The sequence below is a fragment of the Mchenga conophoros genome, linkage group LG23 (genome assembly GCF_057382185.1).
Source record: "Mchenga conophoros isolate Kocher_MC1m ecotype Shallow Benthic linkage group LG23, M_conophoros_male_GT1.1, whole genome shotgun sequence".
NCBI lineage: Eukaryota > Metazoa > Chordata > Actinopteri > Cichliformes > Cichlidae > Mchenga > Mchenga conophoros.
In genome coordinates this window covers 45,975,703-45,987,667 of record NC_140547.1, presented here as the reverse complement: position 1 = coordinate 45,987,667, position 11,965 = coordinate 45,975,703, and the positions used below count along the sequence as shown (strand labels likewise).

At 42.5% G+C, this 11,965-nt stretch overlaps 1 protein-coding gene across 1 annotated transcript; it reads right to left on the bottom strand.

Annotated features, from left to right (window-relative positions):
* Window positions 1-4,218: 4,218 nt before the first annotated feature.
* On the bottom strand, window positions 4,219-10,790 carry LOC146548139 (NLR family CARD domain-containing protein 3-like). Its single transcript, XM_085266215.1, has 3 exons — window positions 10,517-10,790; window positions 4,476-6,237; window positions 4,219-4,396 (listed from the first exon to the last, which is right to left on the bottom strand). The coding sequence occupies exons 1-3, from the start codon at window positions 10,788-10,790 to the stop codon at window positions 4,219-4,221; spliced, it is 2,214 nt and encodes a 737-aa protein (XP_085122341.1).
* Window positions 10,791-11,965: the final 1,175 nt, after the last annotated feature.

Genomic DNA, 11,965 nt, shown 5'->3' with positions numbered 1-11,965 from the left:
TGTATTAGCAGCAACTTATTGAATCTTTTTCCTCAGAAACCAAACAAAATGATTGACAAACATGTTTTTACAAACTCAGTGTTGGACTTGGATCAGCAGGATAAGCTGATGTTTAAAGGCATTTGAGTCTCGCTGTATGAGAGTCCAGTTATTACTCAATATTTATGGATGATGTTCTTTCAGTGTTGCACTTTGTAGACGCTCCCTGAGCCTCACAGCCAGCTGCACATGGACCAGCTGACATTACCCAGCATTAGAGGCGGCTGTAAAAAATTCATGTTCCCATTTAAATGGTTTTAATTTGAATAAAACGATGTTGATTCATTCAATCCTGAATCGATGTTTAATATAAATGTATTTTGCCAGAATCTCAGGTTAAAGCTCACAAACTATTTCAACAAGCAGCAAACAGATAAAACAGTAAATGAGAGCAGCTAAACACACAAAGATGGAAACACAGAGCGTGGATCGTTCACTCGACGGCACGTACACGGACACGCCGTCGGGGCTGAAAGTGGACAGCTCACAGATCCTGAAGCTGCAGGTTTCATCTGTCTCCAACCAAAACTGAGTGAAGCAGCAGCAAAAGAAGATCCAAACTCTGCTTCACGTTTGATCAATATGCTCATGAATTCTCTCTGACTTTGGCTGTTCCTGCCTGCACAGCTCTCTCTCTCTCAGTGTACTCCAAGAACAGCTTCAAACATCTGTTTCTGCATCATTCACTGTTTATTAGCCACCAGTCTGCTGTTGTGTTCAGTGCTGTCGGCCTCTGACAGTAAAGCCTCATTTCTGCTGTTCCATGGAAACTTTTTAAAATGATGACAGATTACAAACTCTCAGCTGTGTCTGTAATCAAACCTCTGTAACTTTGCTTCACTTCAGCAGCATCAGCTCATGTTCACATGTTGCTTCATGGTTTGCTTCAGTTTTTGATCGACTGCAGAATATTTTGAAGGTTATCTGCTATAAAAAGCCAGAAGAGGAAAATCTGCTTCATGTGTTTCTGTTTGATCCTCAGTGACTTTGACACAAAGGCCTCTGCTGTGATGATCACACCTCTGATCAAGTCTCACAGTGTCACAACTGATAAATGATCAGAGTTAGAATATTTCTGACTGTCTGCTGTGTGCCGTGACCTTTGACCTGCTAAAGACAGTCAGCTGTGGATTATTCATTGTTGTGTCTGATACTTAGAACTGTGAGGAAGAAGCTACACAGTTAATCAGGGTCCCCTCTCTCTGAATCAGGAAAGGTGGGCAGGCCGCGTGTGGGCCGCGGGCCATACGTTGAGTATCACTGTTTGAAATGTGAACATTGTTCTGCTGCAGTCAATGGACTAAACCAGAGAAGAAGAAAACAGACTTTACCATGAAGATCCTCAGTGTGGATCAGTATAATATCAGCCTGATGTCTGCAGTTTAGTGTCAGCACAACTTTCACATCATATTCATCTCAGCACAACTAAAACATGCTGACTGACCTCAGAGTTTCAAGTTTACATCCTGGACTCTCCAGGAAACCACACAGATGCTTCACTCCTGGATCCTGCAGCTTGTTGTTGGAGCTCAGGTCCAGCTCTCTCAGATGGGAGGGGTTGGACTTCAGTGCTGCTGCCAGATAATCACAGCTGATCTCTGACAAATCACAGCTCTTCAATCTGTATAAAGAATGAAAGATGTAAGTTTATTAGACAAAGTGCTTGAAATCATTCAGTGTTTCATCATCTGTTCAGAGCTGAAGAAGGTTCAGAATGTAGAAGTTTAGAAAATGGAAACTCCAAACAGCTGAAGCCAACAGGAAGCAGCTTCAAACAAACACAACAAGAGAAAAAACTCTGAATGTTTCACATTAAAGTCGTACATTTCTCATAAAAACAGGACAAAGACTTGAAAAAGTCGTGTTTTTCCTTCCAGGAACCACATGGCTTCACTTTTAAAGGTGAAGTGTGACAGAAATGGACATATTTGAAGTCCAACACCTTTTTCCAGTCACATTATTAAAGCAGACAAACTACAAGCTCATTTTCATTCCAACAAGTCATCTTCTGACCTGGACTAACAACACTGGTCTCTATGTGCAGCTGGCTGTGAGACCAGTGCTCAGGGAGCGTCTACAAAGTGCAACACTGAAAGAACATCACACACTCATTTGCTTCCAGCACTTTCACACAAACATCTACTGTCATTATTGTCACCAAACTCTGTGGATCCTTTATTGCAAATTCAAATGGGATCAAATGGTCAGACAAAAGAGGGTTATGAGGAAATATGATGAAATGTTGTGTATTAGCAGCAACTTATTGAATCTTTTTCCTCAGAAACCAAACAAAATGATTGACAAACATGTTTTTACAAACTCAGTGTTGGACTTGGATCAGCAGGATAAGCTGATGTTTAAAGGCATTTGAGTCTCGCTGTATGAGAGTCCAGTTCTTACTCAATATTTATGGATGATGTTCTTTCAGTGTTGCACTTTGTAGACGCTCCCTGAGCCTCACAGCCAGCTGCACGTGGACCAGCTGACATTACCCAGCATTAGAGGCGGCTGTAACAAATTCATGTTCCCATTTAAATGGTTTTAATTTGAATAAAACGATGTTGATTCATTCAATCCTGAATCGATGTTTAATATAAATGTATTTTGCCAGAATCTCAGGTTAAAGCTCACAAACTATTTCAACAAGCAGCAAACAGATAAAACAGTAAATGAGAGCAGCTAAACACACAAAGATGGAAACACAGAGCGTGGATCGTTCACTCGACGGCACGTACACGGACACGCCGTCGGGGCTGAAAGTGGACAGCTCACAGATCCTGAAGCTGCAGGTTTCATCTGTCTCCAACCAAAACTGAGTGAAGCAGCAGCAAAAGAAGATCCAAACTCTGCTTCACGTTTGATCAATATGCTCATGAATTCTCTCTGACTTTGGCTGTTCCTGCCTGCACAGCTCTCTCTCTCTCAGTGTACTCCAAGAACAGCTTCAAACATCTGTTTCTGCATCATTCACTGTTTATTAGCCACCAGTCTGCTGTTGTGTTCAGTGCTGTCGGCCTCTGACAGTAAAGCCTCATTTCTGCTGTTCCATGGAAACTTTTTAAAATGATGACAGATTACAAACTCTCAGCTGTGTCTGTAATCAAACCTCTGTAACTTTGCTTCACTTCAGCAGCATCAGCTCATGTTCACATGTTGCTTCATGGTTTGCTTCAGTTTTTGATCGACTGCAGAATATTTTGAAGGTTATCTGCTATAAAAAGCCAGAAGAGGAAAATCTGCTTCATGTGTTTTTGTTTGATCCTCAGTGACTTTGACACAAAGGCCTCTGCTGTGATGATCACACCTCTGATCAAGTCTCACAGTGTCACAACTGATAAATGATCAGAGTTAGAATATTTCTGACTGTCTGCTGTGTGCCGTGACCTTTGACCTGCTAAAGACAGTCAGCTGTGGATTATTCATTGTTGTGTCTGATACTTAGAACTGTGAGGAAGAAGCTACACAGTTAATCAGGGTCCCCTCTCTCTGAGTCAGGAAAGGTGGGCAGGCCGCGTGTGGGCCGCGGGCCATACGTTGAGTATCACTGTTTGAAATGTGAACATTGTTCTGCTGCAGTCAATGGACTAAACCAGAGCAGGAATGTAATGGAATGCAGGATATGTAAAATAAAGATAATTTTTTAAAGTAAAAAGACCACTTTTGAGCCGTGTCTTTTTGGCCGTAAAGAATACCAAAGGACCGGAATTTAATAACATTAAAACCAAACAATAAATGAGCAAAGTAGTGCATGATAAATATAGATGACAAATACAAAGTGCAATATAGAAACACTGGGTAAAAAGAAATGAACAATTAAAAAGGAGGATAACAGATGTGAGCAGTAGTTAAACAGTAGAAATAAATATATAATAAACAAACAAAAATAGATAATAAATGAAAGCCAGGTCAGAAAGGTGAGTTTGGCTTTAAAAGCATGAAAACACACTGCTGTCTTCAGGAAGGCTGCTCCAGTAACAGAAAGTCATCTACATGTGGGTTTAGTTCTGACTTTAGGGACAAGTAAAAAAATAAAATAAAATAAAAACATCTGTCCAGACAACCTGACAGTCAAAAATATAAACTCAGGAACTTAAAAGGAAAATTGTGCTGACTTTGAACGTCCGCATCAAGATAAACTTACAGATTTAAGAGTCAAAAAGTGTCAAAAAGTCTGTATCCTTACCTGAGAGTTTCAAGTTTACAGTCAGGACTCTTTAGTCCAACACACAGCAAATCCAATTCTGAATCCTGCAGTTTGTCCGAGCTCAGGTCCAGCTCTCTCAGATGATTGGATGGGGAGCTGAGAATTTCAGACAAAGCTTCAAAGCTTCTTTTTGAGAGTTTACAATCTCTCAGCCTGAGGAAGAATAACAATGGAGACATATTCTTTTATTCATCTAGCATTATTAAACATATTTGTTCATAGATTCACTTACAGCACTTTCTTGGATGCTTTGACCACTGGCAGCAGTTTCAAAAATGCCTTCTCTGAACGGGAGTATTTCTCCAGGTCGAACTCATCCAGATCTGATGACAGTAAGATGAAGACCAGAGCCGACCACTGAGCAGGAGACAGTTGATCTGTGGAGAGACGTCCTGATCTCAGGGACTGTTGGATCTCCTCCACTAGAGAACGATCATCCAGTTCATTCAGACAGTGGAACAGGTTGATGCTTTTCTCTGCAGACAGTTTCCCACTGAGCTTCTTCTTGATGTACTGGACTGTTTCCTGATTGGTCTGTGAGCTACTTCCTGTCTGTGTCAGCATGCATAGAAGATCCTGATTGGTCTGCAGTGAAAGACCCAGGAGGAAGCGGAGGAACAAGTCCAGGTGTCCATTTGGACTCTCTAAGGCTTTGTCCACAGCACTCTGGTAGAAGTCTTTTACAGTAAGTGTTTTCTGGAAGATTTTAAAGCGAGGAGATTGTTTCTTAAGCAGGTTGACTCCAGAGTTGATGAAGGTCAGATAGACATGAAGAGCAGCAAAGAACTCCTGAATGCTCAGATGGACGAAACAGTAAACAACGTTGTTGAACATGTGGCACTCATCAGCTTTAAAGATCTGTGTGAACACTCCTGAGTACACTGAGGCTGCTCTGATATCGATGCCACACTCTGTCAGGTCTGATTCATAGAAGATCAGGTTTCCTTTCTGCAGCTGATCAAAGGCCAGTTTTCCCAGAGACTCAATGATCTTCCTGCATGAATCTGTCTCATCATACTTGATGTCCTTCGTTGTTAGGTGAAATAGCACAAGGCGTATGTAGAGCTCTGTGAGAGTCTTAGGCAGATCTTTGCTCTCTTTGTTCTTCATGACAAACTCCAGAACTGTAGCAGTGATCCAGCAGAAGACTGGGATGTGGCACATGATGTGGAGGCTTCGTGATGTCTTGATGTGGGAGATGATGCTGCTGGCCTGCTCCTCATCTCTGAATCTCTTCCTGAAGTACTCCTCCTTCTGTGGGTCAGTGAACCCTCTGACCTCTGTCACCATGTCAACAATGTCACGAAGGATCTTATTGGCTGCTGCGGGTCGTGTGGTTATCCAGAGGCGAGCAGAGGGAAGCAGTTCCCCCCTGATGAGGTTTATCAGCAGCACATCCACTGAGGTGGACTTTCTAGGGTCAGTCAGGATTGTAGTTTTGTGGAAGTCCAGAGGAAGTCGACACTCATCCAAACCATCAAAGATGAACACAACCTGGAAGTCTTCAAAGCTGCAGATTCCTGCTTTTTTGGTTTCAGTAAAGAAGTGATGAACAAGTTCCACCAAGCTGAACTTTTCCTCTTTCCGCAGATTCAGCTCTCTGAAAGTGAATGGAAACATGAACTTGATGTCCTGGTTGGCTTTGTCTTCAGCCCAGTCCAGAGTGAACTTCTGTGTTAGGACTGTTTTCCCAATGCCAGCCACTCCCATTGTCAGCACTGTTCTGATTGGTTTATCTCTTCCAGGTGGGAGTTTAAAGATGTCTTCTTGTCTGATGGTTGTTTCTGGTCTGTCTGGTTTCCTGGTTGCTGTTTCAATCTGTCTGACCTCATGTTCATCATTGACCTCTGCAGTCCCTCCCCCTGTGATATAGAGCTCTGTGTAGATCTGACTCAGGAGGGTCGGGTTTTCTGTTGTAGAAATCCCCTCGAGCACACACTGGAACTTCTGCTTCAGGTCTGACTTGAGTTTGAGCTGACACTCAGTGAGAATCTCTGCATGAATAAACAGCAAATGACACAAATGAGAAAACTGCATTCTGGTTACTGTGGTTATGTGTTCAGTTCACTGGACTCTTGGTGTCATGATCCGAGTGAGTCTGAGTAACTTTCCACAGCATCAGCTCTCCTCCCCTGGGTGGAGCCCTCCTCACTCCTCCCTGCTCCTCACCTGTTGCCAATTACTCCGGCAGTATCTATGAGCAGCACTCACAATGAACCTTCTCCAGATTGTCTGCTTAGCACAGTCAGTTCTCTGCCTCACATTTTGTCTTGTGCTCCTCAGCTTGTTTCGCGTAACCCTCTTTTCCTGTTCCCTAGTCGGCACCTGGATACATCTTCCAACTCTCGCCATAAGTCACGCCTCAGGATTCTGGCCTGCCACTGCTGGGAAAACTCACTCTTGCAAACTGCCATCCTCAGCTGCCTGCCTCCATGTGCACCCACATCTCACTCTGTACCCAGATTTAATTCATCTCCTCCTCCAGCTGATCTCCACCTGCAGCCACGTAACACCTCTTAGTTTTTAAATCTTGGACTCATTCACTACACTGTGGACCACTCTGATTATTATCTCCTTTGTTCCAGTGATCCTGGATAGTTTCTATTCGCCCGATTCTGCCCCTGTTGTTCCTTTGACCTGCCTCAGCTTATGTTCTGGCCTCAGCTCTGCACTTCTCATAATACCTCGCTTGCTGTTGAATTTAGCCGTGATTCAGCTTTCTCCGTCAAGAAATCTAGTAAAATACATTTCTGTTAAAAGTCACTCAGCCTCCGTTTTTTGGTTCTGTGCTTGACTCCATTCCTTTTCATGAGCCATTGAGCCCTGACACTTGGGTTATAACTGAGGGCAGGTTTTATAGAGACACATTTGATTTAATTGTGTTTATTTATACAGCACCAAATCAATACTAGCAACATTTCACATATTACATAAACAACACTATGGAGCCAGTGATGAATAAATATGTAGAATAAATGAAAGAATTTCAAGTATAAAAGTTTTTTTTATTAATTCCTCCAAATAACAACAACAGTCACCCCAATGTGCTTTATATTGTAAGATAAAGAACCTACAATAATACAGCAGAAAAAACCTATCTTTTTGGGTCCTGAAAACTGAAGGCTCTGCCTCCCATTCTACTTTTAAATACTCTGTGAACAACAAGTAGGCCTGCAGAGCGAGAGCGAAGTGCTCTAATAGGGGGATATGGTACTACAAGGTCATTAAGATAAGATGGGGCCTGATTATTTAAGACCTTGTATGTGAGGAGCAGGATTTTGAATTCAATTCTGGATTTAACAGGAAGTCGATACAGGAGAAATCTGCTCTCTCTTTCTAGTCCCTGTCAGGACTCTTGCTGCAGCATTTTGGATTAACTGAAGCCTTTTCAGCGAGTTTTTAGGACTTGCTGATAATAATGAATTACAGTCGTCCAGCCTTGACGTAATAAATGCATAAACTTGTCACGGCTGGGGCAGCAGTCGTGCGGTGGAGTTAAATGAGGACCCAAGTTGCAGACAGTGGTGGAGATGCGAGTGAGGTTTTATTTACAGTGAACAAACCAAGGTGAGGGCAGAACTAAACATAAACCTAAACTGGAAAAACTACAGTGGCTTGCAAAAGTATTCGGCCCCCTTGAACTTTTCCACATTTTGTCACATTACAGCCACAAACATGAATCAATGTTAGTGGAATTCCAGGTGAAAGACCAACACAAAGTGGTGCACACGTGAGAAGTGGAACGAAAATCATACATCATTCCAAACATTTTGTACAAATAAATAACTGCAAAGTGGGGTGTGCGTAATTATTCAGCCCCCTGAGTCAATACTTTGTAGAACCAGCTTTTGCTGCAGTTCCAGCTGCCAGTCTTTTAGGGTCTGTCTCTACCAGCTTTGCACATCTACAGACTGAAATCTTTGCCCATTCTTCTTTGCAAAACAGCTCCAGCTCAGGCAGATTAGATGGGCAGCGTTTGTGAACAGCAGTTTTCAGATCTTGCCACAGATTCTGGATTGGATTTAGATCTGGACTTTGACTGGGCCGTTCTAACACATGGACATGTTTTGTTTTAAACCACTCCATTGTTGCCCTGGCTTTATGTTCAGGGTCGTTGTCCTGCTGGAAGGGGAACCTCCGCCCCAGTCTCAAGTCTTTTGCAGACTCCAAGAGGTTTTCTTCCAAGATTGCCCTGTATTTGGCTCCATCCATCTTCCCATCAACTCTGACCAGCTTCCCTGTCCCTGCTGAAGAGAAGCACCCCCAGAGCATGATGCTGCCACCACCATATTTGACAGTGGGGATGGTGTGTTCAGAGTCATGTGCAGTGTTAGTTTTCCACCACACATAGCGTTTTGCATTTTGAACAATAAGTTCCATTTTGGTCTCATCTGACCAGAGCAGCTTCTTCCACATGTTTGCTGTGTCCCCCACATGGCTTGTGGCAAACTGCAAACGGGACTTCTTATGGTTTTCTGTTAACAATGGCTTTCTTCTTGCCACTCTTCCATAAAGGCCAACTTTGTGCAGTGCACGACTAATAATTCCCCCACCTGAGCTGTAGATCTCTGCAGCTCGTCCAGAGTCACCATGGGCCTCTTGGCTGCATTTCGGATCAGCACTCTCCTTGTTCGGCCTTGTTCGATTACACACAGGTGCACTCTATTTAGTCATTAGCACTCATCAGGCAACGTCTATGGGCAACTGACTGCACTCAAACCAAAGGGGGCTGAATAATTACGCACATCCCACTTTGCAGTTATTTATTTGTAAAAAATGTTTGGAGTCATGTATGATTCTCATTCCACTTCTCACGTGTACACCGCTTTGTGTTGGTCTTTCACCTGGAATTCAAATAAAACTGATTCATGTTTGTGGCTGTAATGTGACAAAATGTGGAAAAGTTCAAGGGGGCCGAATACTTTTGCAAGCCACTGTGACAGACAAACCTGAAAACATAAGGACAGCAGGGAATACACAGAGATGACACAAAGAAGGCTGGATAGAGAGACGAGTAGTAACACTGATTAACACAGTAATGCAGACGACACAACGAGGAACACAGGCAGACACATACTATAAATACACACAAGGTAATGAGGGAATGACACACAGGAGGGGAGCACAGCTGATCCTAATTCACAAGACGAGACACAAACCTTCAAAGTAAAACAGGAAACAGACTGTTTTACAACACAAACTCGGGGACACGAACAGAACACAGAGGAAAGACACAGGTAGAGATCAACCTAAGAACTAATACAAAATCAGAATTAACACAAAGTACACAAGGTGATACCAAAAATGAAACAAAACGCTGAACGACCCAGGACCATGACAGAACTAGTTTTTCAGCGTCACTCTGAGACAGGATATTTCTAACTTTAGAGATGTTGCACAAATGGAAGAAAGCAGTCTTGCATATTTGTTTAATATGTGCGTTGAAGGACATGTCCTGGTCAAAAATGACTCCAAGGTTCCTCACAGCGTTACTGGAGGCCAAGGTAATGCCATCCAGAGTAAGAATCTGCTTAGATACCATATTTCTAAGGTTTTCAGGGCCGAGTACAATAACCTCAGTTTGATCTGAATTAAGAAGCAGAAAGTTAGCGGCCATCCATCCATGATGCTGCCTAAGGGAAGCTTGGTAACGGGAGCGTTGCCAGCAGAAGGCTGAAGTGGAATCTCCCAGAAAGCTGCAGAAGAAAAAACATGAGCTGAAATGGTGGATTTCAGTCAAATAAGGAGAACTGTGGCTTTCCTCCAACCTTTGACCAATCACCTTAGTGTCCTGTTTATCAACCATAATAAAAAGCATTTACTGTCTGGGCATTTTTTTGTTTGGGTCTCCAAACAGCAGAAAGAAATGGCAGCCATTTTTTTAACTTTACCTTCAACTGGTAAATAGATTTAAGAGAAAGCACTTTGATCATATTTGTGACGTGTCCCAAACTGTTGTTGTCGCCTCATTTATGTTGATAAAACAGCTCTAAAACCAATCTGACAATATAAATCTGTAAAATGGGCAGAAAACCTGCTGCTGGTCCCATTTTAATCAAACCAACCCAAAGAGCAGATATTCATGTGTACACAGGAGGTTATTTGTGCAGCTGCATAAAACACAAACTGTTGGCTTTCTGCAGTCTCTCACTCCTGAAAGTGTTGGCAAGTGTTTTGGATTTATTATTTATATAGATTTTAATGGCACCTGTGTAATGTTAACTAAGGTTTTTATTGTTTATGTGTTTTTTGTTTAGTCATTCCCTGACTTACCTGTGGGTTCTGGGATGGTTTTATTTAAATTCTCCAACAGATCATTCTTGTTTATCCTCCCCAAAAGATTTTTAGCAACTTCAAAAGTGTTGATAGAGTAGGTATCAAACATCAGATCCACTATGTTCGTCCTCTCTGCATTCTCCAGTTTACTCACTGGGATTGCTGGTAAACCTTCTACAGACCCGTTCTTCAGATGCCACTTAAATTTTTCAAAGTCATCACGTTCCAAATCCTCCAAAGTCCCCAGAAGGATTTCTTTAGGTGTCGTCATCTTTTACCCTGTAAGGACCCGATAAACAAAGACTGTAACAACAGCTGGAGAGGTAATTGTCTGATTTATCAGAATTTAACTTGATTCTAACAGCAGTTCATCACTACCACCAATAAATTTCTTAGGCTCAGAATGCAACAAAATTGCACATGAAGAAGCACATAGAGAAGTATCCAAGTAACACTTTGCTACAATATAAAACAAACTATTATAAATAAAGAAAATATATAAACTAAATATATACACTACCCGTCAAACGTTTTAGAACAGCCCAATTTTTCCAGTGTTTTTGTCACGGTTTGCGAGCCGTGTGTAAATTATTAAAGGACCCTTTATGCAGGCAGCTCAGATGCAAGTGAGTTTATTCATCACATGGTGATACAAACAGAAATGGCGAAGGTGAGCATGGAAACTAAGCAAAAACCTAAACTGGGAAAACTAACAGTACACGAATATGAAGAATTACACGAAGGGAAGACGAAAACACGGAACACAAGGGGTGGGAGCAAAGCACCACAACACATCACTATAGGGCTTCGGAGCGTGATGTCACGGGGGTGGGCGTGGAAAGGATTTTGGCCCGATTCACCATTTTGGGGGTCTAAGCTAGGAGCGATAGCATAGCCATGGTTCGTACTTGCTGTGTGCTCGGCTGCAATCTTACGACCGGCACGGGAATAAGGTTGGATTGTCTTTTTATGCTTTCCCAACCTGGAAGCGACATGAGGCAGCTCGTGTATCGATGTTACCAAACGAAGGCGTCTAGCCTGGATAGCAGCTGTGAGATGAGCTGACGTGCAGCTCTCTTCCATCTCCAAATATCTGTTGGTGCTCCAGACATTTTCATTCCGGTAAGTTCTAAATATGTTCATATCTCTCTTTATAGCCTATTAGTTTCATTTTCGATGCGCTCTGAGCTCATAGCAAATTAGAACAAACATCCTACTGAGTGATTTTGCAGAACTACCGTCTATTTATAGAGTTGCTAATTATTTGGCATTATTGCAGCAAACCAGCCGATGAAATGGATGAAACATCATGACTGGTTTCCAGCGCTACACGAGGGACCTGCTTCAAACAAACCACCATGCCAATCAGATTACTTCTTCCATGTGAGGGTGAAGAGGTGACCCTTCTGGATAAGATGGTGAAGGTTTGCTGCGTTTGGTGAACAG